The following is a 21,050-nucleotide window of genomic DNA, read 5'->3' on the forward strand; positions in this document are numbered from 1 at the left end:
TACCACATAATTAGAAAACTCTCTCAAAGTGCTTTTTGAAAGAGAGCTTTTCTGGCTGACTGGCTCTAATTCCCTAAGGTGTGTCAAATGCGTTTTACTGCCTGTATAAAGCCAGAGGCAACGTGATTGTTCAGGTCACTGCTAAGTGCCATTGTGCTCCCAGCTGATCGTCTTCTGCTGCAGGGTGTATTAATAGTTGCAGGATAAGGGAGAGGTGCAGGGGTGACCAGCAGAACACAGTGCCCTTGTTGGGTGGCCACTGATTTCCCAGGGTTTGATCAGTGCCGTTTGCTTGCCCAGACCATGCCTCAAACACATGTGGAAAAGGAGCTGGAGACCTCAGACATCAGGTTTCTGTTTTAATATTAGTCAGAGTGAATAGATTACTCACTTTTGGTTTTCAGGAATTAGGAAGAGTTAGCAAGTTATTTTTGAAGAATAGTTTTGAAAATGTCCTTTTATTTTGGTTGGGGGTTTTTTTGGCTTTTTTTGCCTTTCAGCAGGAAAGAATTATTGAGAAATTAATTGACATGTTACCAGCTTAATCAGAAGTTCCTTAAGACTTTACTCACAGGAAGTTCTGCTTGACCAGTAAAATCTGACCATACCTGAGCATAAATAGTGTTTCTTTCAATAACTTCCGTGAGAGCAGAGACACCACACCAGGGAGAAATGTGAATCCAATGCATCTGCACTGCAATCACAGCAGTGGGAGGGAGGAGACCATGACTCTGGTCCCTGTCATGCTCCTTGTGGTGGTCGTCATGCCATAGGAGTTGCAAACGCTTCCTGTCTCCCACATCTAGTTGCTTGTGAGTTTCCGTGGGGGCCAGAGAAAGACCCTGTGTCTTTCCAGCACCATGTAATTCTACCCTGTGTTTGATGACCAGGACTGATGCACTGAGGAATGAACATTCCCTGCTGTTGCCACATCCTTTTTCCTAACTTGGGATGAATCGCCTACTCTTCCTGCATGTTAGCATCTGTTTCTGCAAAACGTGGGCAGTAATAGTTTTCATCTGTAGAAGCATTATGAGATTTCCTGGAGGTGCGGAAAGCATTTTTGGAATACCAAGATGGTAGGTGTTGTATGCTGCACGTGCGAACCTTTGAAGAACCTTAACTGCCAAGTCGTTAGTAACTTGGAAATCCAAAGCTTATTTTTAGTGACAAACCAGGACACAGGCATGAAATAACGACAAAGCGAGGATGGTAAGCAGATGGGAGATACTTAAATTAGAGTCTACTGTTGTTTTAGTGCCTTGTCCAGCTTATGGTATGGTAACTTACTGTTTTTATGTTAATGATTTGCCTTGCCTTCCCAAACTCTGAGAGGCTGCTTTAATCTCAAGTTTAACAAGTGCTAGGATTCACTTTCCAGATGGTGTTTACTCTGCAAAAAAATAAAATGTTGCTTTTTAGGACTTCATCATAGTTTTGTTCTCTTTCGTTTTAGAAATCATCCAGAATCCCTGAGGATGACATCAGGTTGAGAAAAAACAGAGAGCAAAACTGTGCCAATTTCTTGGAGCCAGCAACTGTGTTTGCTACAAAGGAAGAGAAAATGGAAATTGAAGTTCCAGTTTCTGAACATAAAAGCATCACCACAGTGGCTTCCCCACATCCCATAGACAATCCAACCCACTTCTTTTCCCCTGCTGCCAGCCACAATGGACTTAAGGACAGGCATGAATCTCTGGACAGTGAGGTTGCTAAAGAGATCAGATACCTAGATGAAGTGCTGGAGGCAAATTGCTGTGATTCTTCTGCGGATAATACCTTTAATGGGACATCCTCTCCTGAACCAAGTGCAGTTTCTATTATGGATGGCTCAGGAGCATCTGTTGATGTCAGTAATGATTCAGTACCTAGTGGAAGTGAGGAAAATGTAGCCGACAAGCAGGCACCCTTGGTAGTTGAACCACTTGAAGCTAGTACAACAGATGAGAACCTGAAATCTAATGGCCATTCCTTGGGTGGACAGAAAGAAGACACCAGGGAAAGTCTGAAGGTGCCAGGAAGTCCCACTTCTTCAAACAGTTCTAGAAGATCCTCTAAGGACGGAGAAACAACTCTTACAACCCTTAAGAAAGAGGCTAAGTTTGAACTACGAGCCTTTCATGAAGACAAAAAGCCCTCAAAGCTCTTTGAAGATGAAGAAGAGAAGGAAAAATACAGGGTCCGCAAAGTGAGACCATCAGAGGAAATGATGGAACTTGAAAAGGAAAGAAGGGAACTCATTAAAAGCCAGGCTGTTAAGAAGAACCCCAACATAGCCGCCAAATGGTGGAACCCTCCCCAAGAGAAGACTCTGGAGGATCAACTGGATGAAGAACATCTGGAGTCCCACAAGAAGTACAAGGAGCGCAAGGAGAGACAGCAGCAGCAAGGTGCCACACCAACATCCCCAAAACAGGCCAGCTGCTCCTTTGTACCACCAGAGCCAGTCAGTATCAAGAAAGAGGATATTGTCACAGAGCAAATTGACTTCTCAGCTGCCAGAAAGCAGTTCCAGCTGATGGAGCATTCAGGTCCATCTCAGGGTCAGGCCCCACCGAGACGATCAGGAACACCCAAAATGTTCTCCATCAAACCCTTCTACAAAAGCCTCAATTCTCCAAATGTGGACAGGCCACTGTCTTCTGTGACAAGACCTGTTTCAGTTTGTGGGCAAACAGGACAGCTTGACAGTGCCACTGTTGTCAAAGCACAGAAGGTCTCCTGTACTTCAGAAGATGATGCAAGTGTTCAGACTACCACTGCTGACCCAGTAAGAGAGTTACCATATAGTGATAGCCTCAGAGCTGGACAGGCCTCAAAACTGTGGGCAGAGGATGGAGAGTTCATGAGTGCAAAAGCGGTCTTCACGGTGGTGAAGGATGATGGACAGGGCATGCTGGACCAGTTCCCAAAGTCAGGCAGCGCTTCTTCTCCTCCCGAGGAGCTCGATTCCGGTTTGGATGACTTGTCTGTCAGGTCTCAGGATACCACTGTCTTGGAGACCCTTTCCAATGACTTCAGCATGGATAACATCAGCGACAGTGGTGCCTCCAATGAGACCATGAGTGCCCTGCAGGAAAGCTCGCTGGCCGATTTCTCGCTGCCGCAGACCCCGCAGGCCGACACTCCAGCAGAGTGCAGAGGTGAAGGCATCTCCAAGTCGTTCAGCGACCCAGGCTGTGACTCGTCCTCCTCTGCTTTGGCAGACTCCATACTGATTGACCACCAGCTGGAGTACCACGCTGGCCTACTGGTTCAAAACGCCATCCAACAAGCCATAGCCGAGCAGGCGGATAAAACAATCTGCAAGGAAGAAGAAATCCCAGCAGAGAAGGAGATCTCGGTCAAAGAGCTGCCAACCACCCCTGGCCCATCTCCAGCCTCCAAGGAGCAGCAGAACCCAATGTTTAAGCCACCCCAGGTGTCTTCACCTGTTCAAGAAAAAAAGGACACCATACCAAAGACTTCAAAAGAGGAAGACTCAGGACTCAGGGAAGGGAAGAGTTTGCAGCAGTCACCCGTGTATTCAGCCAGCCAGCCATTCCTTGTGGAGGAAAGCAGGCATGAAGTCAGCTATTTCAGCAAGTATTCAGAGGCAGCTGAGCTGAGGAGCACCGCCTCCATCCTGGCCACGCAGGAGCCTGAGGTGACTGTGGGCCCTTTCAAGTTACGGTCAAGGAAGCAGCGGACTTTATCAATGATAGAAGAAGAGATCAGAGCAGCCCAGGAACGAGAAGAGGAGCTTAAGAGGCAGCGGCAAGGTCTGCAGGTGACACCGAGCCCTGTTATGAAGACTGCACCACCCATGCCGACCAGAACCGTGTCTTACAAAACTGCACCAGGTAAGAGCCCAAAGCACCAGAGGGGAAGTGAAATGTGAGCAGAAGGTCAGGTCAGATTTGCTTTTATGTGACTTTGAATGACTGTGTCATTTTGCAGGGGGCAAAGGGTTGTCAGGACTTCATCTACAGGCAAGAGGAGAGCATGGGACAACCCAACTTTCTGTCTCTGAGCGTGCATGTGGACATTTTTGTTGTTTTTCCCAAGTATAGTGCAGAAGTAACTTACATACCCTGCTGATCATAATTAGAAAACCCCGTGCTTTATTCATCCCCTGACATGTTGTAGTGTGACGTGTCTATTGCTGTGTTCCTCAGAGCACCCTCTGAAATTTAGGATCATCACAAGGAAGGACAGCAGTGGTTTTTGCAGCTGTATGGCTAGTTGAAAGACAAACATGCAAAGCCTTTTTTAACAGGCTTTCTGTTCTTTTGCATGTCATTAAGGAAGTGCAAAGGTAGCAGGGATATACAAGTTTTTGGGTTTTGCATCAGATTTCTTTTTGTGTGTATTTTGCTCTCTGTTTTCAGCTATTTCTTGGTCTTCTTCGTGAACCTTCTCTGGTAAAAAGATCTCCAAAGCTGTTGAGTTGCCATGCATTTCATCTGGTGTGATTCAGTACTGAATTAAACTGGTGTCACAGACTAAATGCGTAATAGATACAGTAGAAGTCCTCCTCTGACTGATGAGCTTCTGAGTCATTGTGGTAGGATTCACAGTGGTTACAGCACATCTCTCTCCTCCTTCCCCTTTTCAAAAATAAAATCAAGCACTCATACCTTGTTAATATAACATCAAAAAAGAAATCTAAAAAAGAAGAATAGAAGTACATGCCAGGCTTATTTCTGTGTAGTGATTTTTATGAGTATAGATCTAAATATGCTTTGCAAATACTTAGAAGTTTTTATTAACAGTGATCATTGTGAAGAAGTGTTAATTTTACCCAGAGTATTTAAATTCCATTGTTATTTCCATGGTGTAAATCTGAGCCATTGATGCTTCCAAAACATTGCACAGGGTGGTCCTTTTCTTTTGAAAGTCATGTCAGACTTGAATAAGGTCTGGATTTAGTCCATTACCCAGTCTCATTGTGAATGTGGATTGTCATGCAGCATATGGATAGCTAATAGTTCTGTTTCTTCTGCAAAGAGGATGGTTTCAACCTGTGTTTCTTGCCAAAAATGTAGCACATGTCCATAATTTCTCTGAAGTGCTAGTATTATTACTTCTATAGAATGGTATTTTTGAGGGGGAGTCTCCATAAACTGAGGTGTTTTGAGCAATGTCATACAAGATGTGAGAGACAGGGCACCGTAGACCTCAGCTGGGAGGACTCCTGTAAAGCTGTTATCATGACTTTTCAAAAACCACATCATCTGTAGCTGCAAGTGCTCGAAATGAGGCTGATAATGGTTGCATTTTACGCACAAGTGATGTTGGAAGTGCTGCTGACACTAATGCTTGTTTTAACAGAGCATCTGGGAAAACAATGTACCTGTGCTCATTCTTATTTCTCTACACAGCAAGGCGTTTACTTTGTGTCTGATGTTAAAATGTTTGTCGTAAATTACTTTCTAGTGAGAATGCGAAACTTGTATTTGTCATGAATCATTCCAGTTTCCTTTAAATGTCCGACCGCCGTATGTTCAAGAAAGAAAGTTGGGATCTATTAGCCGATGACTCAAGCTACTGCGATGTGCAGCTGGTGACAAGACAGAGAATTCATTTCTAGGAAAAAACGAATATGTGGCACTGTGTAAGGATGTCATTGATCAAAAAACCCACAAAGAGCATTGCCAAAGTCATTCTTAACTCTTCTACTTTTGGTGCTTTCTAAACCACACATGTGCTTGGCAGAGCTCTCATCTGGTGGAAATTAGCTCGGCACCCTAAGCATTGCAGGGTGCATATCCTCAGCTCATCTCATCCTTGCTGTCCTTCAGCCAGCTGTGCTGCAGTTAGAGCTTGCAAGCGTCCTTAAAAATAGGGGGAATGGAAACCCTGCAATCACTTGGAAGATTGCTGCAACTTTCCTTTCGTTTTAATATTTAGAGCATCTTTTCAATACTTACAAAAATCAGAGGCAAAAGGTGATTCAGCAGCTGCAACAAGTCTGGCTGTGAAGCTTCATTGCAACTGATTGCAGAGGTGACTTACGGAGAAAAAAAAAATCTACTTGTAGTAGGCACAGTAAGGAATGTGCTTTAGAACATGCCTGATGCTGTAATCTGGATGTCTAGTTTCACATACTAAAAAACAGTAATAGTAATAACAATGGTAATGAAGAAATGGAGGTTATTCTGTCACCAAATTGCCTTTCCCAAAGGAAGAATTAGCACTTGTCTTGTAACATCAGAATACTTCAGCAGAAAAAAATTAGGGGCCAAATCCAAATCTGAAAAATCATCAAGTGGAGAAGTGTAAACTCACCAGAACTTTCTTGAGGAGATGCAGCAATTAACTTAATTAGCAATGACCTACCTGTCACATAGCTTTTTGCTGGTGGACTGGGCAGAGTAGCTTTAGTAGGACTCCTGGTAGACCCTAATTATTTATCGCTGCTGTCTCACTTCACTGCTTTGAACCATCATTACATGGATAACAGAAACACAAACCACAAAAAAAGGGCTGCAGTGAACCGAACTGCTAATTTGACTGAAGTGTGGAAGATTAACACAGTTCACGTGGGTGTATGTGGGAAATAACTGCTAATTACTTAAGATAGCAAACAGGCTGTTTTTACCACCCTGACATGCAACACACAACATTTGTACAACTGACAGTAACACGAAACTTGGTGTCTGCCAACTACCCAGTGCAAGCCAACCCTGATCATAGTAAGAAACTTCTGCATTGCTGACAAGTATCCTTTAAAGCTGTTTGGGATGCTTGGAAGCAGCCTTTTAACCCATCTCAGATCGCTGGAGGAAGACGCAGAGTGATTTTGGTGGACCAACAACTATGTGTTGTGTGCACACAGGACAAGACCTTCCCCAGGGCACTCCTGGAAAAGTGAAGGGAAGAAGCTACGTGAACTCCTTTCCCAAAAAAGTTGGGTTTCCTGCATGAAGAAATTCAAGACACAAGAAAAAAATTGCTAGAGCATGGAGAGTCATCCTGAGTCCCAAAATATTTGTGGAGCTGTATTTAAATTTGAATATTTCCTGTGTTGTTTTGCTGCAGCATCTGATGCACTTGATGAGATGTTGAGCAGCTGCACAGCAAGCCAGTGGTTTTCTCCTGCAATGTGCAGGTGGTACACAAGCCCTCTGGGTGAGCAGCTGGGGCTGTTTGATAGCTTATTTGAACAGGATGACAAGTGGGTGACACAGCGTCTATTTGGTGGAGTAATTCCCATGTTCCTTTTATTAGAAGTACTTAGATTACGGAGAACTTGTGTTTAACTTCCTGTAGTGCCTGGCTCAAGTAATGCTGTTCATCAAAGGAGATATGAAAACCATTACATGATGGGGTCTTTGTTCAGTGAAGGCTTTTCTGTTGGAGAGAAACCCATGGTGAATATTTGCTGTCTCATGACTGGCCATGGGGGCATCCCTAACACGAGAAGCCATGCCTGAGAGAACCTTTCCTCAAGCTGCCGCATCTGCCTTTTTGGTGTTCATCACCAAAGCTTTGCCAGGGGAGGCAGAAAACACGTTGCGGTCCCTGCACTCATCTGAAGACACTCAGACCCATCTGCATGCGCATCTGCCCACCAGGCAGTCATCTGTTGTCCTCAGTTGACGAACTACATGAGAGAAATTCAGTGTGTGGCCGAAGCCCAGAAGGCAAGTTGCAGTTTAAAGATGAATCAGATCAGGTGTCTTTGAGTTTCAGGTAACTGTTCCCTCCAGATAGTGAGGGGTGTGTTTGTTCCATCATGATCTTTCTTCTCCATGCTTTCTTCTCCTGAGTGACAGCTGTGGACCATAAGCCTCTGTCAGAGGAGCCACTTCAGCCTAAAAACCATTTTCCACTTTTATTTTTCACTAGTAAGTACCCACCCTAATGAAAGATGTCAGGTTCAACCACAGCCTGCAGATACTTTTTATGCAGTGGGAGGAGAAGCAGAAACTTTGGGGCAGGTTATTTTAAATATTTCTGGCCATTGCAAAAATGTTAATGCCTCATACACACATAAAGAGTAAGTATCAAGTATAATACATATGCATGAACCCCTTTTTTTAAATGAGGACTTTGAAAAAGGCTAGAGTAGAAATGGAGCCTTTTTGTTTATGGAAGATACTGTTTCTTTATCCGTTCCTAAGCACCAGTATGGAAAAAGCAAAGTTCTTTGTTGTCTTCAAGGATTCCTCAGGAGTGCTCGTAACTCATCCCCTGGACACCTCTGGGAGTGCCTTAGCAGCATACTAACCCAGATCGTTTGTCATTTGCTCTCGTATTCCCTCTGTAGTGGAGAACGTGTATGAAGTGAGAGGAACTTCAAGAGATTATTTTTTTAATGTTTGCTTGTTTATTTATTTGCCTATTTATGTTGCCAACTTGGTGTTCAAGACAACAAAAGAAGCCCTCCGTTCACCTGGAGTGGTAATGAGACTCCAGATTACCAGAGGGATATTTTTCCACATACTTCAGCTGCCCTCTGACTTCAGCACAGACTAATCTCCTAAAGCAATCTTGCTGAAATACCTTATTTTGAAAAGATTTCTTTGTGGTGCAGATGTCTTAAAAAGTGCCAACAGCACCTGTAAAGAAGTTGCTCTTACTTGTGAGAAGCCCCATTCTTCCCATCTCCTTTGTACCTCAGTAAACATTATACAATGGCCCTTGGTACCTGCTTGTTACTTAGTGGTGGCTCAGGCGCCTGTCCCAGAGCCTCAGGTCAGCCACTCTTCTGGATATTGCAGCAAATCAGCTGAGCATCCTTGCTTGGCTTTCAGTGAGTGCTTGGGCACCTGTCAGGTTCCACAGGGTGGATGAGTCACCGTTGCAACCCCTCTTGCTCTTCAGAGCTGTGCAGAGGTTTTGGTTCGGAGAAAGATAATCCGCCCTCTGCTCTTACACATCTTTGATTTTGCGGAGGGGTGTCAGGCGGTGTCTTGCAGCCACCAGACTGGGACACAGCAGCAGCTGCCCCCTCTCTGAGCCTTCCCTTCCCCTCCCCAGAGCTGAGAAAGGGTATTCTCCGTAGGAGCATCTCCTGCCTGCCATAAATAGTGCAAGAGGCAGGAAATTAAGAGAAATCAAATTGCACGAGCTTCTTACCAAGATCCCTAAAGCCAGAGAGTGGAGGAAGCCATCACCAGAACTGGAGCCGGGGAACATTTTTGGAGTCCCTTTCAAAGAGAAGAAGAATTTAAATGTGTAGGTGAAGATTTGGAATGCTGTAGCTTGTACTTAATATCTTCCAACAGCTCTAAAGGTGACTTCAGAGGACTGTGGTCCACAGGACGGGAAGGTGCTGCTGATAACTGCTGTTAACTTGCAAGTGTAACCATCAGGCTGCAGTTCTTTGCTGGCAACCTACAAGTGTGACCCTGTTTCCATTTGACTCAGAGCACAGTTCCTTTAACAGAATCTCAGAATCATAAAATCATATATAGAATTACGCAGCTTTGATTTGGGCAAGGATGACCAGCCATGTCTGCCTACATCAGATGTGGGCATGGGACTGCAGCAGTAGGGAGTGCCTGTGATCATCACGTCTCATGATGCCTTTATGCTGGATGTCTCTTCTGCCTGAGAACAGGACCTTATCTGGATGAAAGTCTGGCAGAATAAAATTAGCCCAGCAACATTTCTAACATAATCTGAACTGGCAGAATAGGTCTGCACTCGGCTGCAGCTCTGCATCAGGTTCACAGAGATTTCTGTGGTTGTTCTGAGAGCCCTGAAGCCTCAGACACTCCGTCATCTAACTACAGCCTCACTGGTAGTTATACAGGTTTCTGGCCATTCTGCCACTGTTGGCACTGGTAGCATCTCTCTTTTCCACCTGCCTACCTGTTCTCACAAGCTTTTAAGGAACTTGAAAGAGACACTTACTCCTCTGTGAAAAGCAGTTGAAATTACGCTGTGAATTCCTGAGTTTTTAGTGAAATTCAAACAAAAAGAGAAAATGGTTGTATAAGCATAATTTCTTGTGGCCACACACCAATAAACCACTGTTTTGCTGTGGGCAGATCTCGTTTCTGCCTTGGCTTCTATATTTGTGAAAAAGGAACTGTGACACTGTTGATGGTGATACTACCCAGCATGCCCAGAACAGTTAGTTGTGCTAGGCTATCACAGCCTAGTTAGTTAGGTTAGTTAGGCTACCACCATCATGATGGTGCGGCAGCATTGCTGCTACAAAACAAAAATTGATGGACACTCCATCCAGAGAGGATGAGTCTGCTCAGAGATATCCCTTTTCTAAAATGCAGATCCCCAAAGCCTGCTGTTTGCATTGTTTTCCAGGGGGAGTGGCGTGGCAGGAGCTTTTTTCAGGCATGAGTCTTGTCCATAGGCCTGAGCATCCTGTGATTGTCTGCGTCCCTGGGGGAAGGCACAAAAGTTGGGCAGACATCTGAGAAGCCTGCATTACTTGCACACTTCAAAGACAGTTACTTGTTAGTATAAGAATGAAGTAATAGGAAGAATTTTTTTACTATGAAGGTGGTAAAATATGGGCACAGGTTGCCAGAAAGGTGGGAGATGCCCCATCCCTGGAGACATCCCAGGCCAGGCTGGACAGGGCTCTGAGCAACCTGATCTGGGTGAAGATGTCCCTGCTAATGGCAGGGGTTGGACTGGATGAGCTTTAAAGGCCCCTTCCAACCCAAGCGATTCTATGATTTTTTTAATACAGCAAGATATCTGACCCTTAATGAGGCCTTTTATTCTCAGCAGACTTTTTAATGCACTGGACCTAATGGACAAGGTGATGGTTGTTGTTACTCTTCTGCTCAGCAGTCCAATCTGTCACATATGGGAACAGCTGGGCAGCTCAGGACCCGCTGCTGGACCCAGCTTTGGCAGCATGACTCCTGGTTGTCCATGGAGCTGATGCTGGTGCAACCCAGAGGAGAACCTGGGCCCAAAGAAAGTCCCCCTCCAGCCTCTGGTGGGTTGATTTAGGGTCAAGGATGAATTCCCAGCCTCATCCCTGCACCAGCCAGCTTAAGCTAAGCCTGTAATGGGAACCTGCTGATGCTGGGTTTTTCCATACTGGTCAGAAATGAAACAAGCCCGTCAAGGGGATTTTTTTGTAAAAGACCCCTGCAGTGTCGACTCAGGTTTCACTTCTCCCTTCAAGAAAGAATCCTGCTGATTATTAGAGGAGGTTTCAAGGCTGCTCTCTAGTGGCTACCACCATCATGATGATATTTGGAGTAGCAGCTAGGATTTAAATTTGTCTCAGCAGCAGGAAGCTTGATTAAAATCTGCACAACACTTCTGGTTACTTCACTTATTTGTAAGAGGTTTAGGGTGGTTTTGTTTCTGCTTTTTTTTCTTTGCCATCCATTGAACTGTCTTATTTCAAAGAACTGACGTGCCATGGAAAAGGGAAGCTGATTTTGGTTCAGCATTGCTTTCTCCTGCCATCGCTGAGGGCCCCTGCACCTTGTTTCCACACCCACGACCTGCTGCCATCATTCTCATTCTTCTTCCCAGGACAAGCCAGGTGGCTCAGCCCGGATCAGCACCTGGTGATGACAAACACGGGCTGTCCTCCCTGGAGGACCGTGGGTTGTCCACCTGCTGAGCTCTCCTGCAGCTTGTTGCGGTGGTCTCCTTGCTCTCCCCTGCCTTTTGCCCATCTCCTCAGCTAGAGTCACTCTGCCTGAAACAGGGTTTCTGGATGAAAAGGGTTCAGTCAGAGAGCAGCCTGATTTTTCTGTGACTTTCCTCCCACCAGGAGACTGAAGGGCCCTGTCTGAACAAGCAGTGAACAAGATGGAGACGCCATCCTCCTGCTCCCTCCAGGAGCACCCTCTGAGCTGCAGGGGAGAATAGCGCCAGGGACCAACCCAAAGCCTTTCACACTCAGAGAGCAGATAAAAAGCACTGGCAGAAGAGAAGAAAGACATATTGCCTTCCTTGGGTGTCTCACACACGGTCCCCAGTGTACGACAGTGGCATCCTTTTCATTGGATTGTCTGAGCAAGAAAAAAAAAGTCATGTTGCAGTTTTCCAGAATCTCACAAACATTTCCAGACCTCTGAAACGTGACCTATAGGAGATAATGGGGGTGATGCAGCCAGACACTACTGTAAATAATAGTGGTGGGTTACGTTTGCATTGTGTCATTTGTTAGCTCTTCTAGGTTTTGTAAAAAGATTTTTTAGTGTGTTGCTGTTGTGTTTCAGGAAGAGGGAGAGTGCTCTAAAAGCCCATGACCATCCTGATTTACCAGATTGTTCCATAAACTTTATTCCAAACTGTTTCTTCATTTAAACCCTGCTGGAAATTATTCTCTAGCTGTTGTCTTTCGGAAACAACTTGCAAGTGTTTCAGCTTAGAAAGGATTGTTCCTTTTCATATCTTTGCAGGAAAGATAGAGAAGATCAAGCCTCCTCCATCCCCCACCACAGAAGGCCCTGTCTCGCAGTCTGACCCGCTGCCCGAGGAGCCTGCGGGAGCCCAGCGACCCAAGAACCTGATGCAGACCCTCATGGAGGATTACGAAACACACAAAACTAAGAGACGAGAAAGGATGGACGACAGCAGTGTAAGTGCTCTTTTCTTCTTCACTTCTTGCTCTGCGATAGACACCATGACTCATGAGAACCAAAATTCAGACAACAAAAATATTTGTTTCCCAACAATCCGCTCAGATCATGTTGCAATTGTGCAAGGATTTTAACACATTGTTAGGGCCAGTGTCTTTGAAATGGAAGGATGAGGGCCACTGGAGAGGAAGAGAGAGTGTCAACTGCAAATATCAAAGGAAACTCATATTAAGTTTCTTTTTATTTAATTAATTAATAATAAAAGCTCCAGGTAGCTGCTCTGCAATTGTTGGGCTCTGTTAATTCTCACATCACCAAGACCCTCCGATTGGTTATTTCAGTGGGTCTTTGAACTTTGTGGATCAAGCATATATTCATGCTTGTGTTCATAGACTCCCAAAGGCCCATCCCAGCGTGGTCAGGATTCAGCGTAAGTAAACTAATAACTTCCCTAGAAACACCCCTTGCAGAATTGGGTTGGGAGTGCCTCAGAAATTCACTTGGATCCTTCAACAGGCAGCATGCTCTTTTGTGCTGGACTTGTTGTCTTTCTTCCATGCAAACAGAAAACCAGCCAGAATTTCAGGTTGTGAAATGGGTGCCTGCACTTCAGTCATTACTATAGCACTGTTTAAACCAATTAAGGCACTAATAAAAAGAGCTACAAATTTCATAACTGAAAGTGTCAAAATTCAGGTGCATCCATTCTATGACCTATTTCCCAACAGAGCACAAGGTGATTCTTATTCAGAATCATTATTACTGTGGGCAATGAGTGATATATAAGTGTAATATAAAACTTCGTAAATGAGCACAACATTTGCTGAAGCAGGCACAGTCCTCTGGGCTTTTACTAGAGAGGTCAGAATGGTGACCCCAGTGCCAAGGAGCTCATGCTCCAAACTGTGTTCTAGTAATGTTCATTAAAGGTAGAGTCTCATTAGGCGTACAGAATGAAGTGAAGGTTTGTAATGTGAATACTGCACTAGTCTGGCAGCTTTTAGTCCTTACCAGCAGATACTGTGCAGTAGCAAATACTTACAATCAGAAGAACTACGGTGCGGAGGGGTCCTGTTGCATTTCTGCTGGTTAATTAAAACTTAGTAGGAGAGCCGACTCACACTGTAAACAAATAAATTTCCAGTGCACACCAGAAACTTTGTGGTCCTTTCTTCTATTGAAGCTGTTGTAAAACGAGATCTCGTGATCCAACAGGTTCCTGCTGTGGGGTCGGAAGCCGACCCGTGCACAAGACCGTGCCTTGTGCTGGCAGCGGCATCTTGGGAGGGAGCCACCCCCTGGCTTCCCCTCCCTCCCCGAAGCACTCAGTGAAACAGGGTGTCTCCACCTCCTCTGGTGGGTGCTGTTTTCTAGCATCTCCCCAGAGGTTCTCTTTCCCTGAAGGACCCTTAGGGGTTCGCAGGAGACGTGTCACACCCTCACACCCTTTGCAAAAGTCAGAGCAACTTTAAAAAAAAGATGTTTTTAGACGTAACTCCCTCTGCTCAGTTACCCGAGTGCAGCTCCTCAGGTGCTTGCAGAGCTGCAGGTATGCCTCTAAAAAGCAGGTTGGCCACAACTGCATGATCCCTTCTGCAGTTTGAAGTGAACCCTCATCCTGATCGGAGCACGGGGCGGTGTCTGGGCGGAAAGCTGCATGCTGGATGCCAGCTCAGCTGTCCATGGCTACTAGAGCTGCCCAGGCACTGACCGCCCCAAGACGCACGGCTGGAGATTAGTGCCCATCAGGCAGCACATGGGATGGATCTTCTTCTGGGATTAATTGTCAAGGCTGCAGTGACTTTACAGAGCCCCAGTGCACACTGAAGCCCCACAGTGTTGCAGTTTGTTGTTATTGTCCTCTAAACCCATTGCATACAGCCAAACACGATTTACGTTTTGCTGCTGCCTATTTGAAATCCTATTAGAGGGCAATGTCCTGCGGAGCCCAGGGGGAGATTGTCTGAACAAGTGGGAGTGCTTTTTTCTCTTCCCTGCCTTTTTCCGCTCTTCTTTTGTAAAAAACTCCCACCATTTACAGAGGAAAGATAATTCAAAAAAGAAGTGCTCTTTTTCTGCTCTCCGTATGTAAAAAACTCCCACCATTGGCAGGGGAAAGATAATTCAAATACGAAATGCTCGAACAGTTAATCTGAGCTAATACAGGGTGCTTCAAGAAGATGGACCCAGTTGAGAGGCATTTGGGACTAATTCAACCATCATCTCGATGTTGTCCATACAGGAGGTGGAGGGAACACAGAGCATTTATAAAAAGGCTATGCAAACTTGATAACTTGTTAAACCATTTGTAAATTTTTGTGTAATTGTGACATGTTGCTGTTGTGAAATTTGGTCCATGTTTTTGAAACAGCCTGTATTTTACATGCCAGGCTAAGCAGTAATCACTTTAGCAACAAATAGCTTTGGTTTGTCAGACGGCGACATTTGAATACGTGCTCAAGAAAAATATTTTTGTACTAGAGAAAGAAAAGAGTGCATCACCAGCCTGTATTTAAAAATACTTGAAATGTAGTGGGGGAAGGAGCATAAGTGACAACCAGGCAGGCAGCTGCCACTTGGAGCATTAAGTCGTGAGAGCTGAACGTGACTCAGTGTTGTGAGTGAGGGGGACCAGAGATGTGCTGGGGTAGCGGGAGCACTCGGGATGCTGTGGTACCCAAAGCAGGACAGAGCCAGCGCTGCTGTGGGGGCAGAAGGCAACTGATGGATAAAACTTTAGTTTCTCCATACATAAGACACACTAAAAGGCAGGAGGGTGGTTTTGGTAGGACATGTACCCTACCTCTCCTTTAAGCATCACCACCTTCTGTTTTATATCTGACTTCAGTCTATGCAACATGGCCGCTCTGGCCGGGGCTTGCAGGTTTTGCCTTTCAGAGACAGAGGGAAATGAAGCGCATCTGCTCTTGGAAGAACGTCACTGCTCAGGCAAGGGGACAGTTTCTTCCAAAGAGGATGTGTTACACTAGAGGCTTCAACAGGTGAGAAAAAGAGAAAAAGCAGCAGCAAGAAAACAGGTCAGCCACTCAGTAAACAAGACTGAGACTGGCCAAGCAATGTCATTAAAAAAAAACATCAAACTGACCAATTTTATTTATTTTTTTTTATGACACCAAGTTGCTTGAAATCCTACACTCTGGGATGTGCCAGTTCTTACAATTTCTTTATTTTGTTCTTGTTTCCTGGTTATAACATGCTAGTTCAATGTACTAATGCTGGTCTTTTCCCTTTCTACCAGTACACCTGTAAATTACTGTCTAGCAAGGTTACTTCTGAGGTACTTTTCACCTGCTTATTTATTTTTGCTTCCTCTTGCATGGTGATTCCAAGTGCATGTTGCTGCAGTTTGCATTTTCATGCTGTGTGCCAGTGCTGTTTCATATCAAAACTGGGATGCAAATGTGTGTGGGGGATATTCCTTCTTATCTCTCATCAACAAATATTTGTGTGGCTGTTTTTCTAACCCTTGAATTCTAGTTAGAATTTCTGGCATGGGAGGGGTTGTATTTAAAGGGATGGGAGCTGTTGCCCAGGACTGGAGCATTCCTGAGGCGTGAAATGACAACTTCGCCTTAATCCCTGTTACTGTTTAGCTGCCAAAGCTAAACCTGGCATCCAAGCATCTTCAGATGCTGAGTGAAACTGCTGTAGCTTTCCTTTGTCTCTGATTACAGTGTATTTATCCCTATGAAAACCTCTAGCAGTCCTTAAAGAATCCACACACCAACCTTCAGTCTGTGGAAGAAGAGATCAGATCCAAGAGCATGGCCACAGTCTGGTGAATTCTGTGAACCTGTCCTTGTCCCCATGTGTTGGGATGTGATGACTGATCACCGTCCCACAACTTAACATCAGTGTTGGTCTCAGAGTAGAAGAAACCCAGACCTGCTGAAGAAAGAGTATTTACAGTGACATTGGTGTTTTAGCAAGGCAATAACCTGCACAGTCTTTACCCCTACAAAGCTGGACTCTGACAAATGCAATGACTTTAAGAGCAGTGAGTGGATACCAACTGCACTTCTGCAGTGTTTGTAGGAACAAGGTGCTCAATAATGTGGACACTTCAAATACCTGGAATTTTCTGTGCAGGTACATGTGTAGATCTGGAGTTCTCTAAGAGACACGAACAGATTGTGGTAATGAGGGACATTCATTTGTTCATAAATATGAACTTTCCACTATATCCCTATTCCATAGCATATTTGACCACATTATCTACCTCAAGACAAGTATATGAACATTTTCTATCCTGGAGAGTAAAGCAAAGCCAAGTGTATGCCGTTTCCTGTTGTTAAATAATTTAGTGTGGGTTTTATCTCACTGATAAAAACCCGTGACTGATCTTTGCGTAGGGTATTTATAGAGCATTAAGCAATATAAGAGCGCTGTGCTTTCAGAGACCTGGTTTTAAACACAGGTTGAGCCTCCTCTCCCCATAATATCTGCACAATAATCTGAGTAACGATTTATGAACCGTCAGTAGTGACCAAAGCATTGGATATTGTGTGAGAGGCAGAAGCTCAGGTGTAGATTTTACATGCTCAGCCCTTGTCCTTCTGCTGAGTAGCGTTGTGTGTCTGCCTTGTAAAATCGTAATGACACAAGGAGTAATGAGCTGGAAATGAACATGCACAGGTGGGAAAGGGAGGAGGGATGAAAAAGGCTGTGTCACACAGCTATTCTGTGTGTGTTTAAAGGGATGTCATCTGGCTAATCCCCAGCATTGAGCCTCAGGCTGAAGAAGGTTCTCACTGGAAATCTTCAGCTGGGGCCAAGCAGCTGTTCAAAGAGACCAGAGATAACTACATGCTTGCACAGAGATAAGTGGTTTTCATCCTCAAAATCTCCTGCTTTTGCACTTAGAAATATACAGATCTTCAGATTTACGGGATGTTATCCTAAGTTTGCTTAGTATTAATTTCAGTCATGATGCAGGGGATACTGCATTCGGGTGACATTTAGCTAATATGGAAAGCTACTGCTGAAAAATCTTGACAGAAAACTAGCATACTAGATTTGATGGCAGAGGGCACATGGTCTATGCTATACTGCTGACCGGCAGCAGTATGATACTGTTACTGTGTGGTTTCAAGTAAACGCATTTTTGTTTCAGATGATACCCAGCTCCTCACTCTGCTCGCAAGAGGTCTGGTGTATTCAGGGAATAGTAGTAAGTAGGTACAGTAAAGAAAATACCTTTATACTGAGAAATAGATGTTCTTTGTCCCACAGTAGTTCCAGTTTTATGTTAAAGCATTTGGTTTATTGCTCCTGATGATCAGGCAGCCCATTCCCTGCCCGTGTGCCTGTCCCTTTGTGCACGGCGTGCTCCATGGAGGTGTCTTGTGCAATGACTTTCCCGCATGGAACTGGTGGATTTTAGACACCCAGACCTTTGCGTTTTCTTTCTTTTTTTTTTTCCTTGCTTTTAGTTCTTCCAGGCCCAGATGGGAAGAACCAGTAAATTATTAAATTTCAGAAAAAGAATTTTGCTTCCACATTAGTTTTGCTTGTACTGTTGAAAAAAAATTAACCAGTACTGTATAGTAGTGAGTTTTATTCAGTGGTGGGGATAAATATTCTTTGGACTAAAGCTTATCATCTGTATTCTGCTTTTCACTCTCTTGATACCAGTAAGAGAGCAATCATTGTTATGTCTGTTGGAGGGAAACTGAGGACAGGTAGTCTCCATCTCCAGGATGGATAGATAAATCAATCTAACACCTGACAGTGGTAGCTGTTTCAATCTTTTTTTTTTTCTTTTTCATTTTTTTAGTCCTCAAAAATAAATTGAGTCTGTCAGGGAAGACACTTCTGCAATTCTTAGTGAGACTCAAGGGTTGCAACCACAAAACATTTTATATCACGTTGGGTTTTTTTTCCACTGACATGGCCTTACCATTAGGACGTAGCCAGCTCAGTTCTTTAGCCTCAACTCGAGTGAAATGTCTCCTTCATGACCTTTCTGATTTTCAGTGTACACCTCCTGTGTGCAGTTATGGCCTGGCTGCCTTGGGGTGCTCCGACCACCCAACCCTGTCCCTGCCTGCACCCGCTCAGCTGCCGTGGGGCATCATCAGGGAGAACACTTAGGAATCATCGAGGTAGCATTTCGTAACATGGCCCAAATGCGACGTGTTACAAACCCCCAAATCAGCCACAACAACAAAAGCAAAAGACTTCCCTTCTCTTGACCTGCTGTGGAGAGCCTCTGGGTGCTGGACTCATGATGGGTCTACAGACAGCCCCGATATCTGCCAAGAATATTTTAAAATGGAGATCATTGCTATTTTAGGCAAGCGGCTTCCTGGGTTGTGAATTCAGTGCTCCATGGAGGAGTCCCAATTCTCCACTCAGTCATTCCAGTTGCATGCTATAATTACCCCATTGTTTCCTCTAGTGGGTGTGAAACCGACACAGCCTAGTAAAAATGAGAGTTATTTTAGGTCAAGCACTCTTTTCAGCAGATTTTTAGGTTGGTGCAAAAGTAATTGCAGTTTTGGACAATGAATACTAGGCTCAAACACATCTTTATTAATCAAAGCAGGAACCATTATAATAAACACATTTTTTCCAACAAGAAATAAGTTCGTTTATTCCTGTAGCCTAAAAATCCATGTTTCAGGACTCAACGTAATTCTTGGAAAGCATTTTCTGCATCCTGCTGGTTAAGGAAGTGTTTTCCCTACAAAAAGTTCTCAAGATGGTTGAAGAAGTGGCAGTCGGTTGGCGAGAGGTCAGGTGAATATGGTGGATGAGGCAAAACTTCTTAGCCCAATTCCTTCAACTTTGGAGTTGTTGGTTTTGCCATGTGCACTCAGGCATTGTCATGGAGAAGAGTTGGGCCCTTTCTGTTGACTGATGCCAGCTTCAGGCATTGCAGTTTTGGGGTGTTTCATCGATTTACTGAACATCCTTCTCAGGTGGAATGGTTTCACTGGGATTCAGAAAGCTGTAGTGGATCAGACCAGAAGCAGAGCACCAAACAGTGACTGTGACCTTTATTTGGTGCAAGTTTGGCTTTGGAAAGTGCCTTGAAGGTTTTTCTTGGTTCCAGCCACTGATCATGGCTGATTGTCGAATAAAATCCACTTCCGTCGCATGTCACAATCCAATCAAGAAGTTGTTCATCATTGTTGTGTAGAATAAGAGAAGATGACACTTCAAAATGACGATCTTTTTTTCGGTCAGCTTATGAGGCACCCACTTAACGAGCTTCTTCACCTTTCCAATTTGCTTCAATTGCTGAGTAGAATGGTCAACGTTGAGTTCTTTGGCAACTTCTTGTGTATTTTTAAGAGGATCAGCTTCGATGATTGCTCTCAGTTGGTCTTTGTCACCTTCTGATGTCCGGCCACTCCCCTTCTCATCTTCAAGGCTCTTGTCTCCTTTGCGAAACTTCTTGACCCACCACGGCACTGTACGTTCATTAGCAGCTCCTGGGCCAAATGCATTGTTGATGTTGCAAGGTGTCTCTGCTGCTTTATGACCCCTTTTGAACTTGAATAAGAAAATTGCTCACATCTGCTTTTAGTCTAACATAATTTTCGTAGTCTAAAATAAGCATAAAATAGAAAGTAATGTCAGCAGCAAAAAGAAAAAAAAAAGGCAAGAGAAGGGCATTAAAATTATGTATAGCACAACCACATTTATTTAAGAATGTATTACAGTATCAAATGACATATTTCAACAATCCAAAAACCACTGTTACTTTTGCACCAACAAATTACAGAATAATTCTGGAGTAACTATTCAAAAGGACCTTTAACTTATTAGTATCTGATGTGCTATTTAGAGGGCTTGTTTGTTAATACAAAGCCACACATCAGTACTTGTTTCCTTGCGAAGGTTAAGTCCACATTCAATGCCCTTCCAGTGTCTCTGATATAACTCTGGAAACAGTTTTCCTTGGAGCAACCAGCAATATTTGCAGAAGTAGATAAGCTTCTGTGCAGATTGCTGGTGGGACAAGCAGAATATAAACACTGTGGCTGTCTTTTAAGACAAAGATGGGCTGACTGATACGAAGCAGAAATCTTCAAATTTAAGTGTCCTGACTGTTGCAAGCCATCACCAGAGACCATCACAACATTGTGGTTCCCTGCAAGGAAGATCATGACTGGAAACTGTTGTAAATTACATAAAATCTGTTTTATTTTCATCTGGCATCATTCTACAGGCCAAAGTCAGCAGACCTTGTTTAAATATACTGCCCATCTGTGACATGGCAGTTTTAATTCGGAATTGATGCTGAATTTGCTGGTTTTTCATGCAAATTTCGAAATCCAGTGGGGAGAAGAGTAATTTTCTGTGATTTATTTGATCATTGTGCCATACTAGTCTTGCTAGTCTCCTGTCTAGCAGTATTTGTTGCCATCTAAAACAAAAATCACTGGTTTTTTTTCCTCCTTCAGTGCTAACCATGGAGAAACCACTGTCTTTTATTCTGAGAATATAATTATTTGATACTGTGATACCTAGTCCCAGTTGTGCTTCTCCATTGTTTGGTTTGGG

At 44.1% G+C, this 21,050-nt stretch overlaps 1 protein-coding gene across 13 annotated transcripts in view; it reads left to right on the forward strand.

The window, feature by feature from the left end:
- PALM2AKAP2 (PALM2 and AKAP2 fusion) overlaps nt 1-21,050 on the forward strand; it is a 268,612-nt gene that overhangs the window by 241,936 nt on the left and 5,626 nt on the right. For 10 of the 13 annotated variants that reach the window (XM_065861505.2, XM_065861507.2, XM_065861508.2 and 7 more), the window contains 3 exons: nt 1,457-3,842; nt 12,336-12,514; nt 15,775-15,813. In XM_065861505.2, coding sequence (XP_065717577.1) covers nt 1,457-3,842; nt 12,336-12,514; nt 15,775-15,813 — 2,604 coding nt within the window. Of the gene's footprint in view, nt 1-918; nt 1,080-1,456; nt 3,843-12,335; nt 12,515-15,774; nt 15,814-21,050 lie in introns of those variants that run through there. The other 3 variants (XM_071802066.1, XM_071802070.1, XM_071802071.1) reach the window with 2 other exon arrangements.

The sequence above is a fragment of the Patagioenas fasciata genome, chromosome Z (genome assembly GCF_037038585.1).
Source record: "Patagioenas fasciata isolate bPatFas1 chromosome Z, bPatFas1.hap1, whole genome shotgun sequence".
Taxonomy (NCBI): Eukaryota; Metazoa; Chordata; class Aves; order Columbiformes; family Columbidae; genus Patagioenas; species Patagioenas fasciata.